The 21,061-nt window shown below is 38.1% G+C and overlaps 2 protein-coding genes across 3 annotated transcripts; both read left to right on the top strand.

The window, feature by feature from the left end:
• The first annotated feature begins 1,840 nt into the window (after window positions 1-1,840).
• RGS18 (regulator of G protein signaling 18) lies at window positions 1,841-10,066 on the top strand. 2 transcript variants are annotated; one of them, XM_051624524.1, is made up of 5 exons: window positions 1,841-2,148; window positions 2,816-2,917; window positions 6,440-6,504; window positions 7,187-7,353; window positions 8,487-10,066. In XM_051624524.1, the coding sequence occupies exons 1-5, from the start codon at window positions 2,030-2,032 to the stop codon at window positions 8,739-8,741; spliced, it is 708 nt and encodes a 235-aa protein (XP_051480484.1). In that variant the 5' UTR covers window positions 1,841-2,029; the 3' UTR covers window positions 8,742-10,066. The 2 variants fall into 2 exon arrangements, with proteins under 2 accessions (XP_051480484.1, XP_051480486.1); XM_051624526.1 differs by having other exon boundaries at window positions 6,443-6,504.
• Window positions 10,067-16,782: 6,716 nt separating this feature from the next.
• Window positions 16,783-20,781, top strand: LOC127387158 (regulator of G-protein signaling 21-like). The gene is made up of 4 exons (XM_051625149.1): window positions 16,783-16,786; window positions 18,797-18,946; window positions 20,052-20,218; window positions 20,578-20,781. Exons 1-4 carry the CDS (start codon window positions 16,783-16,785, stop codon window positions 20,779-20,781), a joined length of 525 nt encoding a protein of 174 aa, XP_051481109.1.
• The last annotated feature ends 280 nt before the right edge of the window (window positions 20,782-21,061 follow it).

Raw genomic sequence — 21,061 nt, forward strand, 5'->3', positions numbered from 1 at the left:
CTCAATGAATTCTCACGAGATGCACAGCACGTTGCTGCCTTTCAGGCTGTTGTCACAGTAAAGTACAGTAATATTTCAAGTATCTAAGACATGACACCTATTGCTTTAGAGTCATTTAAGAGTGGATTGGCCAAGTCAGTCAGATGTAGGCTGGGGAGAGCCCATCATGGGTGGGTGCTGAGAGAGGTGATATAACAGGTCATTTCCATCTCTGAGTTACATGGTATAGTGGCCAGGCCACCATAATTCATGTCTGAGTGATGTTTCATGCCAGAAATCTGTACTGAATCAGCTTATATGACCTATTGAGGCAGGCTACAATTAACAACATATTTCAGGAACTGAAACCACCAGGTAGTGAAATAATGGCAGGTGAACAGAGACAGTATTATTTTAAAATATAATGGGGAAAATAACCCCAAAAAGAACAGCTCACATGACTACCACTGTTGCAGAGAACTGAAATAGATTAATGCAATCTGTATTTATTTACTTATTGGTAACAGGCAGAATATATTATTAAAGACAACTGCAGTAAAAACCAGTTTAAAATAAGCAGGATGTGATATATAACCCTAATCTGAAGCTGAAAATTAAGCTTAAAAACGTAACCCCCCTTTTTAAAGGTTCTTGGGGCACAAAAGGCAGTTTTGCACTAAATATTTCCCATTCCATCTAACTTAGAATTTGTAGCACACATGTAATACGCATGACTATAATTTTCTCCATAGCAAGAAAAAAACAAACAAACAAACAAAACCTTTTTTTTTTGTTATATTTCAGGAATTCAGAGTCCCAGGAAAGGTTTTTTAGATTCTTTTGAATATTAGTACCTCCCATCCTCCTCAGCTCTGCAGGACACAAGGAAGAGGCCATGGTGGGACTCTTACTGGAACTTACCCATTGCAGTAATTGCACAGAACTGGGAAAAATTGTGGGAGGAAGATAAGGTCATGTCATCTCGATGCTCAGTGTCTTACCTGAATGATCAAAACAAGGCATTAACATTAAAAATAAGGAGGCCTGCATAATTTTAGTCTTTTCCAGCCCCTCACTCTGCTAACGCTGAAGAGGTTTCTTTGGTAGATGCCTTGTTCCTATGACATCTCCAACACAAGTTGTACATCAGGCTTGTCTGTGAAGAGGTAATTTGTGCTGATCAGCCTAAAAAATGAATACATCAAGTTGCACAAATGTAAAGGAAAAAATGTTGGTTATTTGCTGTCAAAATTAAAAACAAAAATTCACAACATTTTGTGCTGAACTAAAGACTTTTTATCCTGGCTGGGGGATTGTAAATGAAAATAATGCCATAGATATAAAAGATAAAGAAGGAGCTTTAAGTGGACAAATTTGAAATTAGAAGTAGGTGCTTATCATTTCTGAAAATGGTGCAAAAAATAAAATCTCTGCTTACGAAGTACCTGATCAACCACAGCTTTTTCTGGCTCTGGCAGGAGACTCAGAAACCCTGAGTTTCAGGTTAACAGTTGATAGAACTGATTTGGTGTCCAGCATATGGCACCTGAGGCTGCAGAGGGCAGTTTAAGGTCTTCTAAAAACTTAAGACAACCTTGTATGCTATTTTATGCAAAATTACTTTCATTAAAGTTCATATTAGAGAAACCATGTTCACTTCTCGCAGGTGTTTGGGGGGAAACGATGGCATCATCCTAAATCCAGTAAAACACCAAGTTGCACAAGCAGAAGCCTGGGAGTTGCTCTCTGCTGTAGCTGTGCTTGTCTGGAGCACCAGTGGCCATTTTGCAAAGTTGCAATCTCACTTCCCTATGTGACGACTGCAAAACCAGAACTCTGCTGAAAGTCCTGCCTACGCGCAGTGGCAGAAGGTGCAGAACCTCCTTCTTTCCACTACCTGCTCTGGAAACTGCTCAACGGCCAACTGGGGACAACTCAGCCTGATACAGCATGTGGGAGACCTCCCGAGCACACCAGTGACACCAGATGCAGCTGCTGTAAGGAAGGAAGAGAGACGTTTTCTGAAGCTGGAAAGCTTTTTCAGAGGAAGATGGAGACCCCACTTCTCTTATTCCCCCAACTAAACATTTCTGCTTCAAAGGATAAATCCTATTACAAAGTCATGAAATCAACACTTAAAGAAGAGCCACATAAAGCAAGCAAGCCTGGGTAAGTTTTAAGGTCAGGCTGACACTCCTAGTGTTCTGCTTACATACAGGGATTCTTCTAACACAGCTTGTGGGTATGAATTCAGGGCATGGATCATTTTGTTTTTGACATATATATGAGAACTCATGAACTGCAATCCTAGGAATTGTATACATAAAATATTATGCATCACAAAAATATTTTTAAGACCAAGGGAAAATATCAAATAATAAACTAAGAAAAAAGGAAAGGGAGGTTTAAAGAAGTTCTGAGAAGTGCTCCTTTAAAGCCTGGATATGATCTGGCAAAGTTTCTTTTTCAAAATGTAAAGTGACAGGAAGCAATACTTCCTTTTTCTTTGTGAAACATTAGAAGCAGAAGGTGCTGAGCCAACTGTGTATGTTCTTTAATGTAAGATTTCATCCCTTCATCTTTAAAACAAATGAAAAGGACACTGGAGTTGAAGAGATTAGTTTCTCTTTGCCAGTGATTCATATGTAAATTTGTGCTGAACTGTAAAGAAAAAAAAATATTGTAAAAAATATACGTAGAAGTATCACCAACATTACTGTGAGTGAACATAGGGAGATCTATGATGCAGAAGCAAAGATATTAGACAAAGGAAACATTTGAGGTAAAACCCCTTTTCAACAAGGTTGCCTGAAAAGATACCCTAATTCTGTTGTAGAGCTAAGCAGAAGAGAAATAGGCTGAGCCTTCTCCTGCAGAAACCTGAATTCCATGAAGGTGATCATCTTGGTAAACCTGGAAACTTGACAAAAGCAGCAAGGTAAGCGTTTTAAAAGGCTGAGCCGATAGAAATTCCTTTCAGAAAGTGTCTGTGTGACTCAGAAGGTTTCCTGCAGTTGTGTGTGCGCATTCAGACTTGGCAGAGAATAATGCTTTCAAGGTCTATTCAGTTTAAAAGTTAGCAATCTAACCCAAGCACACAAACATGATGGAATTATCTGGTTATGCATCAAGGTAACTCACCACTAGTATTTTCACATCACTAAGTGCAGAGTGGTCCCCACAGTCTTGCAGATATATTGAAACCTTTGCTCTTGCCACCAGCATTTTCATTAGTCCACTGACTATAATGAGCCAGCATCAATGCAGAAATATAGCTGACGAATTACTACTTACAGAGAAATCACACAGCTCCTTGGAAAGCAGGTTTTCCAAGGAATTCCATAATGTGCAAATGCCAAACACATGTCAAATACTGAATGAATCATTCCTCAATAATTGCACTAATTGGTTGTCTCAAAAATTTAGATGCTGGTGTTTGAACACTTTTAATACTGTCCCTGCTCCACTGTTTTTCATAAAGATGCAGGACAAAATCCTGGTTTGGTTGACTTCAATAAGAGTTTAGTTCCTGACCTCAGTGGGGTGCCAGGATCTCACCGATACATAAGAATTGCATTTGTGCATTTCTTGACTGAAATGTAAAGTACTGCAAATCCATGGCCTCAAAAATTTGACACCTCTTTCTTTCCATGACAGAGCTCTTTAGAACTGTTCAGTGCTTCCTGTGCTCTTTTGTCTCGTTGAGACTTCTTTAAGCAGTTCCTATTTGGGGGGCAAGATTCCTTCTTAGACCGAAATGGCTTCTACAAGCCCTTACTAGTGCTGCACACATGGTAGAAACTGTAGAAAGATCCAAACTTGTTTCTAGAACCCTTGAAAAAGTGGCTGAGAAGTCAATATCAAAACACTTGCACCTCTGCAGCTGGGCAATTGGCAATATGTGTTGCTTACATGGCCAAATATTATGCCCATCCAAATGACAGGATGTCCTCCCAGTCTAGAAGACTTTCAATCCCTGCTCATTAAGGGTTTTATTATCTTCCTTTTTTCTCCCTCCTTTCTTGTTTTGCTGTTGACAGAAAGCTCAATACAGTGGTTTTAGAGTTCACTTGGCAATACAAGACATTGCAACAATAAGCAAAGGTAAACCAGTGCTGGGAACACCTTTTTTTCCATGTCTTGGTCCCAGACAGGTAAAACCATTCTAAGATTGTATCTAAGAAGAGAAAGCACAGCTTCTATGCCAGCTGTTTGCAGACAGCACTAGGGGGCTGATTCCCCCTGGGAACTTCACACAAAGCACACAGCCATCAATACATTCTTAAAATCTGTGACAAGGCACTTCCAGAGGCAGATACCATAGCAATAAATAACTATCTGAAGGATGTCACCTTTTTAACAGGCTATCACTTGCTCACTCATCCAACTGCCCTTTACATTACTCTCAGCCAGGTGCCTGACTGATGGGGATTCTGCTGTTCTTGTTGTATAAAAGAGGAACTGGTAGATTTTCTGCTGATCTTTCTGATCTTTCTCTATATATAGGTTAGAGGGGGGTGTAGATTATTTTTGGCAGAAGAAAAAAAAAAAAGAAATTACTCTCATAATAAAGCGAGCAAAGAATTTGAGATTTAAAGTGACTTACTCTTTTTTCAAGATTTGTGTTCTTCACATAGAGATACCAACTAATATAAATAGAAAGAAAATTTAAAGAAACATTGCAAATGGGCAGCGGGGTGATAGTGGAAATGCCTGTGGCCTGCTACTTAGTTTCTTCTCATATTTAGAAAGTGGGAAAGCTGAATAAATCTTGGTTTCTGTCTATTATTGCAGCAACTCAATGTTGCACCCAGGTCCTGGGGATCTGAGAGGCTACAGGGTTGCTGCAGTTTCTGAAGGAAAACCAGAAATTCACACTGAGTTTCCAAACCCAGCAAAGAATCTCTCCAGCATTCCATGCAGTTGCAGACTGTGTATGTTGTCTGAAGTCATCAGAATTTATTTTTCACTAAGATCAAATTAATTTCTGTAGCTGTCGGAACCCACTCTTCCCAGACTTTCAAGTCCACACAGTTCAGAGAACTGCACTTTCTAAACTGCTCACAACTAAAAAAGGGACTATAAGGGACTGAGGTCTCATTTTCCTGGACTCTGGAAGCCTCCCACTTTACTGGCCTATGCTAATTTATTGAATTTCAGCTCTCCAGCATTTGTGCCTTTCAAGAACTGTTTGTTTCTCCTTGGTTAAAAATTTCATTTCTATAAGCAATGATTTCATCTAGGAAAACTGTGACATTATAAGAATTAAAAAACCAAACCAAACCAAAATTCTTCCTCCTTTCAGTTTTTTTGCGAAGCCAAGATGATTACTGGTTTAAATTCCTTACCAAAGTGATTGGATTTTCCTTTCATCTGAACTTCATGTGCCTGCAGATCTTGCCAAGGGAACCCAAAGCATGTGAACCAGGCAGGAGAATGGCAGTCCTCCACCAGGAAGAGGGAACCATATTTAAAAAGGGTTCAGTCCATGAGAAGTTCTAACCAACTAACCCTGGAGAAGTTACTTATTATACTTTCAGTGTACTTTGCTTTGCCCTCAAGTAAAAATGGTTTAAAGGTTCATATTCATAATAAAAAATAATTTCACCTTCAGGCTTGGAACTTAAATCCTAGCATGATACAGTTCATCTCCGGGCATACCCCAGTTCTGGTCTAATAATAATCAAAGTACTGTCCAGGTGTGTGTCCAGAGTTAATCTATACAAAACCAAAAAATAGGTTTCTCCAAAACTGTACTTGTGTGAACCAAGCAGGGTGTTCTTTTCTCCTTTTTGTATTGTTCTCTAGGGCAGAATATTTGAAATCAAAGTAAAATACATGCAGCTTGGCATATTTGATGAAGAGTACAAGGAGTTTTATACACGGAGCATGGTGTCTCAGAATAATATGACATTTGAAATATGTTTTTGGTAAACAAGCAAGCATAGTGTGTGCTTTTACCCTGTAAGACTATCACATAAACCATATTGCTACAGTTTTGTCTTCAGGCTGTTGAATTTCCTGTACTTCATTAAAAATAGACTGTGGTCACACAGCCTCACACTGAGGGCACTGAAACCCACATCTCTGCAAGGCTGGTTTTTAAGTTTAAATAGGTGACTGATCTGATTCCCTTATGAGCTTTGCCATACTGCATGATTTCAGTGCCCTTGAAGATCAGTAGCACAACACAAACACCAAAGAAAAATCTCTGCTCTGATGTTTTGTAAAAAAGAAGGAGAAAGTACACTCTGCAGGAAAAATGTCAGAAAAAAATTAAGCCAAATGTTTCCGAAGTCCCTAAGAGAATTAGCTCTCTTAGTGCTATGATCTAATCAAAGGCTTTTTGAAACAGTCCTGAGCAATAATATGTTAATAATAATCCTGAGAACATATGTTAAAACAGCTTCATAAATACACAATATGCTCAAGTCTTCAAAACCGCTTTCTGTTTCTTAAGCAGTGTGTCTCCTGAAGAAGCAGTGAAATGGGGAGAATCTTTTGACAAACTGCTTTCTGAGAAAGGTTAGTATTTTTTTTTCTCTCCCTGTAGACTGTTTGGATGGGAAATTGATGGAAAATTATAACATTCATTTGTGCACTTAAATAGACCTGGCAGTTATCTAAACTATGGGTATGAAGGGTCATTTGTAGCAGCATGTGTTTCTGCTCTCCTCATGCTTAGGCTGTAGCATGCTGTCAACTGCTGAAAATAGTTGAATAAACTTTTAAGCTTTGTAATTTATTGAACAAAGTTATATCACAGACAGCAAAGAGCTCCTTCAATAAACAGTAGAATTTAATTTGAATATTGCTCAAATATCCCTAATTGCAAGATCAAATAGACTACTTATGAGTAAAGATTCAAATCGTGTTTCAGTCAACATGAATTGATACTCAGCCAGAATGAAGCCCATCACTTCCATGTACATCCAGGTGTTTTGATTGCTTTTCTTTCTAAATTCACCAGATCTTGGGAGTGGATTTTTGCAGAGGCTGAGAGTTCTGCACTGGGAGTTACAGCACTCAGGATCATAAGGAAAGAACTGCACTGATTAAAAAACCTTTATGTATTTTAAAATAATTCTCTATAATGTGATGTAACTCAAAGGGAGCGCAGCCTATTCTGTTGCACAGCCTGTGTGAAAAGAGGAACTGTCTGATTAGGATATAATTTTTTGATGCAATTCAACATGCCTTTCTGCAGCTGGCCTGGATGCCTTTACAAAGTTTCTGAAAACTGAGTTCAGTGAGGAGAACATCGAGTTCTGGATCGCTTGCGAGGATTACAAGAAAAGCAAAACTGCACATGAACTTTTGCCAAAAGCTAAGGCCATTTACGAAACATTCATACAGAAGGATGCTCCAAAAGAGGTACAGTAAAAATGTTCCTCATCGGACACAATATTTGACACAACTGCATCTGATGAAATCTGCTTTTAAGAAGTGCATGCCCAAAAGCAGGGGCAACAGTTAATCATGTAGTCCCTGACGTAAGAAGGCTGTGTCTTAAATGTCAAAGCTCTGGAAGCAAATCTGGAAGCAACTGCATAGATTATTCTCAGTGTCCTCCCCAGTCCTTTCAGTAACCCCTCTGTGTTACTATTCTAAGCGTAGAGCTTGATTTTAAATATGATATCAGAGGAACTGGAGATTCCTAATGGTCTATATAGCCAGGATATATATACACACCCATACAGGGTACATTTAAGAAAAAATAGTGATATTAAATGTTAAAGCTTCCATAAGACGTATCAGCTAGCATTTAAGAAAAAACATTAGATGTCTTTATTTAAAGCTACTTCCAGAAGAACACATTCTTCCTTTTAAACCAGGAACTGCCTACTAAATTACTACAGAACTTAGATTCAGAAACTTTTTTCTTAAATAAGCCAGAAGACTAAAAGAGACTAGAGGAAACTATTAAATTAAACATATCTTTAAAACAAGATTATGTGTTAAGCACAGACTTTTCTCGATTGACACCCCCCCTCCTTCCTGCCAGCTCTACTTGCATATTCTTGGTAAGTTACTATCAGCACTTGCACAAAAATATGTTGATATGTCAACCCTCACTAGCATGAAGATCTTTCTGTATTACAGTGTTGCAGAAGATTTTCATATTTACAGTTTCTTCACATTACTGAATCATGTTATAAATGGTTTATAAATGAGCAAAAAGAACATTTTTTGCCTGCTCTAGGAAAGAGCTGAACAGGTTGGGAGAGTATGAATAACTTCTCACTGAAGTCACAATTGGTCTCTTCAACAGGTCTTTTGGACCTAACACTTCCTGTAATTCCATCAACTTGGAGCAGATCAAATATTTCACTTGCTAATGCTCCTTTTCCCTTGTTTTCTTTCTTTGTCGGAATAGCAAAAGTGAAACACTTATTTCCCTGTAACAAGAGATGATTTTTGCCAAAGTACAGCAACATTGCTATGGATAGTAGCATAGAAAATGCATGAATGTACATTGAAGAAATATACTTTTCCTCATTCTCCAGGTGAATTTGGACTTTCAAACCAAAGAAGTCACGAGTCAGAATATTGGACAACCCATCATCACCACCTTTGATGCAGCACAAAACACAGTCTACAGGCTGATGGAGCAAGACAGTTACCCACGCTTCCTAAGATCTGATTCCTATTTGAATTTGGTTAAGGGGAGGAATCCCAGTCGTCCTACCCTAAGGAGACGATCACGGTCTTTTACTGTCAATGATTTCCAGGGTGTACGACCAGACTTTAGTGTTTGGTAACAGGGAAACCCTCATACATTCTTGCTACCTGTTTTAAAATCCAAATCCTTAGCAGGTGTAAATGAGTGGAAAGCAAAGTTACATGCACTTATACTAGGTCGGAGTTCTCCAGCCAGTGATTAATCTCATTGAGTATAGAGAAGTAGACAATGTGTTGGCAAGACAAATCATGTAAAATTTTTAGACAGTATTTTTTTTTAAACTCAAGTAAGAGCTGTAACTGTATCTGGAGGAAAGATCTGAGTTTCCTGCATAAACATGTATAAAATGCCTTTAGATAATATCCACCAAGTGTTCTGGGGCTGTATTATTTAGGATAGAGTTTCATCACAGTTAGAATCTCCACACTTACCCTTTGCACTTATTTATATTTCTGCAATATTTCCTACACTAAGCACAGAGCTTCTGAAGTATTTTCTCATACTGCAAAACACAGAGGAACATTATTAGGTGTAATGTGAAGCTACATGGAATTTTAACTACAGCCACTGCACAACTAAAATATAGCTATTGCATATTTAAAGAGGAACATAAGAATATGTATTTAATTTTGAGGGGTACATTTTGTACTGTTTTCTTATTACATGTGTGTTCTCTGTATTTAATTTATGCTGTACCAATGAGCTTTGCCATCAAATACTTGTCTTCTGATTTTTTGCAACCAGATGAGCAGCAGCAAAGGGCCAAGAATCCTCTTTTAACACAATGTGTTTCATTAAATATGAGGTCATGAGTATGTACATATATATATATATAAAATATTTCTACTTTTATTTGTAAATATTCCTAGTTTACCAACTTTGTCACTAAACTCTGTTCAAATTTTTTTCACCTTTTATTTTGAAAAAGGATCTGGAAATTAGCAGCTCATGGACTCGGGGAGACTAACCTTCAGTTCTACCATTCATTAAATTACTCTCTATAGTTATAGAGGAAGAAGGAGAAATCTCCCCTTTTATTTCTTTGCTACTGAAGCCACTCATGCCTTTTCCATAGTATACGCAGCTGTCCTGGCCTTTTCTTCCAGAACTGATGCAGATGTGAAGCATGGGGCAATTCTTCAAATCTTAAACATTGGGTTCAGTTTAGCAAGTGCTGGAGTATTTAGTTGTAACTACGGCTTGTACGTTCTGTCACTCTGCATGGAATTTAAGCTTTCTCTCTTTTCTTCCCTTCCTCTCTTTAAGTGGAAAAAGTGAAGAGGTGCAATTACTAAAGGTGGGACTTTATGTTCATTACTAATGTGGGGCATGTGTGAACTGCCTGATCTGAGGGTTTCCACGTCTGCTTTACTAACTTTCAATAAACCTGAAGTGGTCTACTTACACAGTTGTCAGGATTCCATTTGTCACGAGTGCATTGGTGGGCACAATGTGCAGACTTCACCTCCCCTGTAACTCATTACCAGCTGGAACCATCACCATTGCAACAAAAGTGTTACTGTGCACAAAGACCCAAACTCACCAGGAAACGCTGCTGAGCCATGAGGACCTGGGGAGCATCTCCAGGCTCTTGGCTCTACCTGGGCAACAGACAGGAAAAACACTTGTAAATAGGAGGACTACCATCCTTGCTGGTTTAGTCCATTATCCTTCCCTGATCCCCAAACTCCATGCACAGGCTATTTCTAACTGTATAAGCAGTCAGAACCTGTGCACAATGATTAAGGAATAAATGAAGTGTTTTTACCAGTGCTGATACTGCATTTCAGTCTCTTCATCAATATCAAATGCAGCTTTGATGCTTGTCAGCCTCCTTTTTTTAAGAACAGTTTATGCTCCTGTTGTCATTGTTACAGGTGCCATGTGACTGAGTAAATGCAGTGAAAGGCAAATTTATAACCCAGTTTCATTGCTGAAGTTAATAAGTTTTTCTGGATAGATTATTTACTCTCTGTCCCTTGAATATGAATCAATTCTGCCAGAAGTGATCCTGCTTCTGATTAGGGAATCTCTAATATCACCAACACTGCCTGGATGCTGGAGTTCTCAGATATGTAAAACATGCCTGTTCCTATGTTTTGTATCACTGTCTTTGTTAGAGAAAGAGAACAGATGTGAGAACAGACTCACCTGAGCATTAACAGTGGGTCTGTTGCAACACAGCCATAAGAACTACACATTTGCAGCTAAATTCTCCCCTGGTATGATTATGTTCCTTCACACCTGCTGAGAATATGTACCTTGATTTTAGCCATGGATTAAATAAATGAAAAAAAAAAAGTGTATATTTAATACAGTCCCCAAATCCAAACAAGTAACAAATATAGTATCTTGGGTAGGAGGTTTTCTTCTTAGCAAAAAAACCAGCTGTTAGTCAAACAAGTCTGTAATGATAAACATAAGTCAGCAGCTGCCCTTTGTTTCATCTCTCAGACACATGGAAAATTTTGCTTATCTCCAGGGAGGCCTTCCTCAAAACAATCAGTCTGTGGTACTGACTGTACTAGTCCCTCTTATGAGTTTTATAATGAAAACAAATAAATAAGATATCCCTGGTAGCTATTTATGCAAGTGTGTTTTTCAAAGATAATTATGAACCGTAGCTGAATTTACAGCAGACTAATGCTATGGGAAATACTGTAAGAAGAAAGTCAAGATAAATTCAGAGGAAGGAAGACAAAGGGCACAAAGATACATAAAAATGACACAATTATCTGGTAAAGGCTTTTTTTTTTTTTTTCTAGAAAAGGTTCCTTTTCATGAGAGAAAGGGAGTGCTTGCTCTACTGTAATTGTGGAAGATGAACTAAGCATAGATCTAGAACAAATCTGTGGTGCTGTTCCAGGACTGAGTGAGACAGAATTGATCAGATTAAGGGCTGGCCCTGCATAGGTGTATTTACAGTATGAACCTTAGAAAACATAGTTGATGCTGGAAAACATAGTTGGGCTTCTCTAGTTTTGGCAGAATCAACGCCATAGTTTTGTAAATCCTCCTGTTTAGCTGACCTAGTGAGTAATCTATATACAAAGCCTATTAGGTAAGTATTTTTATTGGGGATTACTTTATGTAGCAGTTTTTTTGATTTGTATGTGCCATTCAGCATTCACTTAAGAGCTCGGAAAATATTTCTCTTGCCAACACAAATATTTACCCTACATAAACCCTTCACTTTACTCCTCTGCTTACGTTAAGTCACCAAAGTACAAGAGAAACTATCTGCTGACTTGTGTAGCACAAAGGTTTGTCTCCTATTTGAATACTTAGGTCTAATTAAATGCTTTATATTAGCTGAATTATTCTCTGCTGGTTTTGTTTAATGCGAGGGAGATGGAAGTACACATATACATCTTCAGTTTTGGGGATCTGTTACTGTGCAAAAGACAACATGATTTATTCTTGAACTGACAAGAAACAAGAGTAATGAAATTCTAAGATAAAGAACCTCAAAGAAAAAGATAATTTGTATCTTTCACTAAAGAAGGCAATCAGCAATATGGCTCTTACATGCTACAACTTACAAGTAACTCACAAAAGGCATATAATTTTTCACTCCTTTTTGTCCCCAGCTGCTCCACCTGCTTTAATTAACTACCAATTCTGAACACAGTTCCCTCTCCTTTCCACACATATTGTCAAAATACCACAACAGATTAAAAAAAATTTGCATAAAATCATCTTCCTCTGTTCAGTGACTCATATGCTTATAGACTTATGCCTTGATCAAATGCCTGTCCTAGATTTCACTCTAGTTTTTGCGTTTTAGTCAAATGCCTCAATCAAATGCCCTTTAAGCTCCCGTGTGGCTCCGTGCCAAAGAAAAAAATGTATTTCCTCTCCACACCATCCAGCTTGCTCCCATTCCTGCCTTTTTCTTGCTCATGTCTTGTCATCTTCCATTTTTTGTACTCTGATAATTTAGGGCTGGTCTCATAAAAGCTCCATTTGGTGCTATACCAAAGCTTTTTTCTTTTACTGCATGATACCTGTTTGAATAACCTCCTTGTAAGTCCTTACAAGAGATTATCTAGACACCGAGATTTACAGTCTAGTCTCTATGGTTGCCTCCTCTGTGAAATGAAATTAAAATTAACTAGCATGGAACACAATCCTTTGGAAGTCAATTTAGAGTTTTCAAACAGAAGATTAAGCTAATGCCTAAGATAAGAACAACCTTGAACACCTGTTTCTTCACCATGCAATTTGGTTGTATTTTAGAAACTCTCATTTATTTCCAACTTCTCAGACTTGTTTTAAATTTCTGCAGTTAATGCTACTCCAGTTTTCCCTTAAAAAAGACAGAGTTTCTAAGGACTAAATGCTTGTGTGGATGTCCCCCTGTGAGGGTGTCAGTAGGAGCTCTCCTACATCACACATTCTACCCAGATTACTTGGGTATGGGCACACTGGAGAAGCCAGAGTCCAGAAGTCATTTACAAAAAGAGGTAACTAACAATACTGGTATATTTGCTCTCCCTTTCATCCCTTCCTAGCACAGCTTGGCTTGGGATAGGCCACTCACAAGGCACTACTCATGGGGGCAATTACAGTTCAAGAGCTTTTTGAGGCAAAATGCCTATCTTTAATTTGTTCTTTCATTGGAGCATTTTGTATCCATCTCCAAACACAAGGTCATGATATGACCCTATATGTTTGTGCCATGTATGCTTCTGGTATGAAGTTTTGTGAAGTCTGATGCTGTGCAAATAACAGTGTATTCATCCAGGAGCTGTGCCAAGGAATCAGCCAGTTAGCACCACTAAAGTCAGCACATTTTCTTGATAATTGTTTCCAGTTCTCTTCTGTTACAGGTTTGCATTTCTGCAGCATTTGAAAATCCTGTAGATGAGGAGCTCAGAATGCTATAAAATGTTTTGACTGATTGTTCTTGAAATCAAAACATTTTACCTGAAGGGCACACTTTGGGTAGAAAACAACAGCTCATTTTCTTAGGCAAAACAGCTCTGCAGCATATTGAAGGCACCTGGAGTTATTCGTAGGGAAATAAAATAAGAACTGGGAGTTGACCGTGCTGTACAGTGCTAATGCAAGGCTGACATTTACATAGTGCTGGGATTAAAATGTATTTGCATCCTGTCTGACAGGCACCTCCGTGTTCCTAGGATGCCAGCAGTGCTCAGATCATCTTGGCATCTCCCAACATAAGAAATGCAGTTAAGTCTGTTTGCTTGAATTGCTCGGACCAGTAGAACTAACATTTTTTTCCTGCTGATGTTACACTACACATGATAACACTCTCCGAGCAAACCTGGGTATGGAACGGATTTAACAGAGGCCAAGTGCTGAAGGGCAATAACGTATTGAACCTGCCCCAGGGAAAACACCAGCACACCAAAACAGCTTGTGGAGAGTGTGACCTTTTCTGACATTGCACTCGGGTGAGTACAAAGCAACCCTTTTAGGAACACACATAAATGAAAGTGATTTCTTCGGTTAATACACCAATAGTTGGGACATGAAGAGTTGTTTTATACTGTCTATTCAGATTAGCATCTAGCTCAGATGTGCGTCAGCAGAGCAAAAAGATGACATGCTTTATTCCCTTAAACAGGCAATAGCTTTTCATATAGGAAGATAACTCAGTGAAACTAATGCCTAAAGACAGCTAAATAATAAAAGATGAGTACCAGTAAGAAGTCAAGCAGTAACTCTAAAAGTTCAGGAGATTTAAATATTTAATAAATCAATAGTCCTTAGCAAGTAATTTTGCCCAAGAAGGAAACTTTCAATCATTCCCTTTCCTACTGTTTAGCTCTCCTATGGCCTGTCAAAGGCAGGGGACTCAAAAGAAAAATCCATAGCAGAGTCCCCAAAGTCACAGAAATGTTAAGCCAAAGACCTTACAGACAAAGATTTTAAAACTGAAATCAGCTGAGCAGATAAGGGCCTCTGCTACTCAGCCAGTCCAGACTGGGTCATTAGTGAACCAAAGCCGCAAACATCAGCAGTGTCAACCCGATACAGTTTTCCAAAAAGTTTAGAAATAATTGCATGAGCTATTTCCAGCCCATCTCTAGTACCTTTTTACATCTCTTTTTGTTTACTTGACACTGTTAGTCATCAATAGCTAACACATTTCAACAAGCAACTGATGCATTTAATACTAAGATCGCTTTTTCTCCTTCTGAAGTTTCAGTAAAACTGAAATTTCTTTCCAGAAATGATTAAGTTTCAAGCAGAAGAAGCAGATAACAATACTACCAGCTACTTTTTATGGGAAGAGGTGCCTGCACCTAACTTTGATTGGTGTACTTGTGATATTTGTACTGGGATAAAAATCATAACAACCCTATTATTTGCTGTGTACCTGAAACGCAATCAACTTATGTTGACTAAGCAGTCACTGTAAACGTCTCATAGCTCCTTGTATTTTTGTGACTTGTGATCAGTACCCATAAAATGCAAGTGCAATTGGATTGTACCAATCTCATCATTCTCTGTGCAATCAGAATACTCATGCTGTTTTAGCATCCTTCTGTGGCTGCTGAGACTGACTTTAAAATATTTGTCGGCACTGAAAATCTTCCAGAGATGGTCCCGTCAGTATCATTTGGACATCAGGCAATGAGAGAATTTTGTTAAAATGCATCTGTTTTACTGTTTGGAGCTTTGTTTTTTTTCATAAGGTATATAATCAGTGACGAATTTTCTAGTTATGTGCTCTGGTCCCATTTTCCTTTTTGCTTTTCCACAGTCAGAAAGCCAAACTGTCAACAAGAAAAATTACAAGATGATTTCTCTGTTAAGATGTTGTTCAGAACATAAATATGCCTTGAAAGATATTTACATGTGAATTGTTTTTAGTTAAAATTGCATCTGGTAGATTAAGCTAGATTGGCCACTGGCTAAAAAATAAGCCATGTTTCTGAAATAAATTATTTCAAAGGAAGGATTAAAAACAGTGTGTCAATTTGCATTGCACTCTTTGGTTATTCACATGCTGATTGCATTGTTCCAGCTGTCATGTTCCCTTCAGCTTGAAGATCAGTCAGAAAAAGAAATTTTTGCCCTACCTGTGACAGTCAGACAGTGTGACAAAAGGTGCCAAAAAAGTGAGTTGTTGTTTCTGGCTATTTTAATCACAGGAGGTTTATGGGATGATGAACTTTTTAATAATCTGGACAGATTTTATTTCCCTTCCTCCATGAAAGTGGATATTATTATTTTGATTCCTTGCTGTCAAGTAAATCCCATGAGGTCAGTGAGATAATTCTGAGTGATAAGTAAATATTAAACCAAGTATTATTACCCACAAGGAAAAGAAGCAGAATTAGCTTCATGCTGTCTGTTTTATCCCTGTCTTTCATCTTGCTTTTTTGTTTGACAAGAAAGCTAGTAAAAATTTACTGAACAACCTGGAAATTGTTATATATTGGTAAAAGTTTATTACAGTTACTAAACAAATTCCCTGATTAATTTCATAAGCACGAGATGTCTCACAAAGCACTACACAGAGCTGTGTTTCATTTTCATTTGTGCTTCCAATACAGACTGATTTTATTTGTACTCCAGTTTCTCTCATGTATATGTGCATATATATGTATTTAAATATGCAGAATTTTATTCTTTTCATTTAAATTTAACTTTGTGCAGTTTGAATACAAGCAAACTGACAGTTACAAAAAAGCTTGCTTGTTAAAGGTGTCAATGCCACAATCTATTGTAATAATTATATCTACAGCTATGTAATGTGGTGACACTTTCATATAATGTCTTTATAAATTTACAATTAGAAAATACTGGTGATGCTGAGAAAAGGCTGTGGAATACAGCTCTCTAACTAGCCTGTACACTTCAGAGCAGAGCTTTGACAGTCAAGCTCTCAGAGTCAGATACCAGGTATTCTTTACAGAATTCCAGGGTTTGCTGGGTTTTTTGTTGTTGTTGGTTGGTTGGGGTTTTTTGTTTGTTTTGGTTTTGTAAGTAAAAAAATCTGTAATGCTCTGTACAGAACAAAGGGTTTGGCCCATTTATCAGATTCCAGAGCCTTCTAGCTCCTAAAATACCTATTTTATAGTTAGAATGTACAGTGGCAGAAAGTCAGCAGTATAAAGGACTTTCCATAGGCGATTTCAGACATGGGTTAGTCAGAGACACAAAAGCACAGTGAACTTCACTTCAGAGGTTATTTTTAAATGCTCTCCTGATGGTTGGGCATCTTGTCAGTCTTGAGAACACATGCTCTTTTAACTCTAGCCTAGAGGAAAGAGCAGCTCTGTGTGTGCAGGCAGGTGCTGTGTTTCAGAAGAGCCTTTTCCACCCTCTTTTCCACTCACCGAAATTTCTCACCTCTCAGTATGGTGGGCAGTGTCTGTGGCTTGTGGTGCTTTGCTGAGCCAAGGATGACCTGCTCTTCATTTAGTTAAGACAAACTTTTTCATCTCTAAGGGATGGGAAAAAAAGACATAGATGTGTGAGTTTGCATGTCTGAAAAGAGAAAAACCAAGTGAGAAAAACCTTTCAGTACAGAATGACTAACCTCAATGAAATTAAGTTGTGAGGTTTTTAAAACAGCAACAGTAAGAAAATAAGCTTGATGTTTCTGTCAAAAATCCTGGAATTTGTTTTGATTCTGCCCCTGAACAAAATCAGATGTTTCAAAATTTTCCAATTTCCCCTTTCTCACCAAATGAAAGAGGAGATAACACAAATCATTCCAGAACTGTCAAGACATCAAATGACTACTATATTCACACAGATTGTAAATTCAATTTCTAAACACCCTGCCTACCAAGATGCATAACCAGAGGATTAGAAAGTTGGTTTCTTCTGTCTGGTTAATAGATCTCTACTATTAGAATAATATGTATCAGTGTCAACAAAAGGAACATGAGATACTGATCTTTTTAATGATTACTTGCCTCTCAAGGTATTCTTGCAGGTATTCTAGGGTTGATGTGTCTCTTTATAGAAATCTCAATCCAAAATGGGGAAAAAAAATACTTACTCTGCTCTGGCCTTGCACTTTGAATAATTTTTTTTAATTTCAAGATCTTTCACAATTATACAATGCTAATAAACTATTTATTCCCTTTAAACTTGTGTTTTTTAAAAAATACACTGATTCCACTAAAATTTAAGGTAACTTGAGACAAAACCTTCTACTGAGGCTGTTCTGAGTAGAGAATAGGGTATCAGCTCAACAAAATTCTTCGTCTTTTATTAACTGTCTTTAAAGGTCACAAGAAGAAACAATTAACACTTCAAATTTCTAGCTCAACAATTTTGACCAAGGACAGTTGTAAAAACTAGCATGCAGGGAAGCAGATGCTTGCTGACATCTCCATCTGTGTGACTGACATTTCCACAAAATCATATTCTTACAAGGGTTTGTGACAAAAAGTGTAAATAATAACAACAATGCTGGTAAAGAAGGTTCTTTCTGCTGGGTGTTTCAATTAAGAACTCATACAATGGTAATTTTAATCAAAACATAATTTTACAGGAATAGAAGACAGATTTATCTACATACTCATGGACTAAATTCAATACAACCCTCCTTCCCAAGTTACAAGAAAAAACATTCCACACACCTGGCAGGCAGCTCCCTTACCTGCCAGCCTGTCTCATCACCTGTGCAAAGGTGCATCTGTTCTCTGTGAGCTGCACACTGTCTTGCTTCTGAACCAGCTTGGACATCTTCCCAACAGCCCAGCTGTTTAGTTCTGTGTCTCATTTCTAACAGGAGCCTACAGCAAGTTTCAAAGGAAGCGCCAAATCTATGACTTTAATCAACATTTTACACCACTGAGAAATGGAAATATCCTGCCACTGTTAGCATGATAACGTTTGAGACAATTTGAGTCCTTCCAAGCAAAAAATGCCATATAAATTAATGGTTAATCCATTTGAACTCAAGAAGAAACTCAGCACATACTCAAGAACATTAGTATCCCCCTTATGCTTTTAATATAGTTCAACCAACTGCAAGCATTACTGCTGTCTCCGGTGTCTGACACTGCTGCCAATGTCAAATACTGCTTTACTTTATAGTCTTATGTGGTTCTCTAAAACAGAACTGTCACACATTTTGTTGACTTTCTGTTATTCAGTACATGGGGTAACACGAATTACCCCCCTTGCTCCCTCAAGGAGATAGGCAGGTAACAAATCAGCTACCACAGACTGCACAGGAAGAAGATCACAGTGCTGTTTTCAAGGACAGATGTTTTTTCCACAGGTCAGACACTGAGGAAACAATGGATTGGTCTGAGTCTGTGGATACAGTACTAGCTAGCAAAGGTAAGTATTAGGTGAACAACTTTTTTTAAGAGCTGTGCTTTGAGTCACACCAGTGCTGTTGCTGGAGGCACGTGGGCTGCAGTGCTGAGAGGCAAAGGGGCAGGTTTCTCTGAGCTGCAAACACAACGTACCTTCTGGCCAATGCTTAAGGGACATTTAAGAAGGCAGAAGTACCCATTAAAATCTCCATGCAATGGTTCTGGTTTTCCTTTTTTTTTTTTTTGTTTTAATTAAAAGAACCCCAAAAACCCACAACAAAAACCAGAAACCAACCACAAACCTTTTCTTCGGTATTCCTGTTATGAAGAAATATACGTGTTGTGCATTGACTTTGCATCAAACAAAAATTACTATTTCTAATATGTTCAAAGTCTCTTCTCCAAGAGATCCCATTCCTACTGACCTGAAACCCCAATCCACTGTAACTTAAAAATGTCTTTGGGGTGTCTCCACTCTGTTTCTGAACATCATGAGCTTGACTAACATAACTGTATTTGGACGTTGCCAATTTTCTTTTCTAAGAGTTTGTGATTTGGATTACTTCTAAACCAATGTATTCCAAACAAACCTTTGTTTGTTTCATATTTGGTCTTACAAGTGAAAAAAACTACTGAAGCAGAAGTAGCGAAGGGTCCATCCCTTCACTGAAGTCTTAATGGTTACTTGAAAGGAGATGGAAGTGCTATTTAGGCAGGCTAGCTTAGCTCTGAGAGTACCAGTCTGTCACAATATGACTTATTTTTCTGCTTCCTTCTTAGACCAGGGGTCAGCCTTATAACCCTGATTTTCTAGTCACTAAAAATTCTCTGGAAGGCCAAAATCTCCAGGCTCCCCTCTGGACTAGTGTTTATCAGTGCTAGAGAGCCCAAACCACTGCAGATGGGTATGGGTAGCATTCCTCAATCAGGAATTCTCTTGGGCACCTTACCATCATTATAGTTTCATTTCCTGTTTTTTTCTCCTACAGCAGCTTCTCAAGACTAACTGCTGGCTGATGATCAAAACAATATCAGACATAGGTTATGCTATATTTACTGTATATATGCACAGACACATGTATATATGCACATATAATCTGCATATAATCTCATTCATTTTTCCCCAGATGGCTTGGCAGCTTTTAGGACATTTCTGAAGTCAGAGTTCAGTGAGGAGAATGTAGAGTTCTGGCTGGCCTGTGAGGACTTCAAGAAAACTAAATCCTCCACTAAGATAGCCTCAAAAGCCCAAAAGATTTACTCTGACTTTATACAAGATGATGCTCCAAAGGAGGTAAATAGGGGCATTATGGGTAGTGAGGTTGGGAATCAAGGGGAAAGTTCAGATCCAAAACCTAAAATGATGCTGAGTACCTTCTGCTCCAATGTACTGTTTGGTAACTGGCACATCATACCATTTAGTTTGGCAAAAAGATGAGAATCAGAAGCAAGTTTTTCCCTTTTTTTCAGTGATGACATCTTTTTAAGAGCCAAATAAAATCAAGAATTGAGCATGCTAGAAAATTAAGGAATGACCTTTGCATCACCCAGGGTATCTGGGAGGAAATTCCAATGCAGACTGTCCTGTACAAGATCAGAGCTCAGCTTTCCAATCAAACTGACATTGCTTTCGTATCTCCTTTCTTCTTACAGATTAATATTGACTTCCATACCAAAACCCACATCTCTCAGAATATCTCTGAGCCCACCCTCAGCTGCTTTGATGATGCTCAGAGGTTAATCTATAGCCTCATGGCAAAGGACTCTTTTCCCAGGTTTCTAAGGTCAGAGGCATACAAGGAACTAGTAAAGAAGAGACAGAACAGAAATCAGAAGAGATGGCTCCCATTTTTGTGAGAAAATACCAGAGGGATTATTTTGTAAATGTCTCCCGTTGCAACTCAACACCATTGATTGTACAAACCAGATCTAAGAATGACCTTTGCTAGCTTGTTTTTAAGAACAATATGCACATGATACTTTCCAATAACAGTGGAGAAATATTGAAGAAACAAGAGGAAGTATAAGACATTTGAACTACCTTTTTAGGAAAAAGTGTGTCATTGATAATTATTCCAAGTGCTTTCTGTATTTGTCAAAGGGCTTTCACATTTTTAAATAGAATGTTTTGGTTTTC

This window comes from Apus apus, chromosome 7, assembly GCF_020740795.1.
Source record: "Apus apus isolate bApuApu2 chromosome 7, bApuApu2.pri.cur, whole genome shotgun sequence".
Lineage (NCBI taxonomy): Eukaryota > Metazoa > Chordata > Aves > Apodiformes > Apodidae > Apus > Apus apus.

Excerpts from the sequence above, each read along its gene's own strand:
- RGS18 (XM_051624524.1), top strand. The coding sequence starts at position 2,030 with ATGGAGACCCCACTTCTCTTATTCCCCCAACTAAACATTTCTGCTTCA. Across the intron at positions 2,149-2,815 it reads CATAAAGCAAGCAAGCCTGG|AGCTAAGCAGAAGAGAAATA; the intron begins GTAAGTTTTAAG and ends ATTCTGTTGTAG. Across the intron at positions 2,918-6,439 it reads AACTTGACAAAAGCAGCAAG|CAGTGTGTCTCCTGAAGAAG; the intron begins GTAAGCGTTTTA and ends CTGTTTCTTAAG.
- LOC127387158 (XM_051625149.1), top strand. Across the intron at positions 18,947-20,051 it reads TACAGTACTAGCTAGCAAAG|ATGGCTTGGCAGCTTTTAGG; the intron begins GTAAGTATTAGG and ends ATTTTTCCCCAG. Across the intron at positions 20,219-20,577 it reads AAGATGATGCTCCAAAGGAG|ATTAATATTGACTTCCATAC; the intron begins GTAAATAGGGGC and ends TTCTTCTTACAG.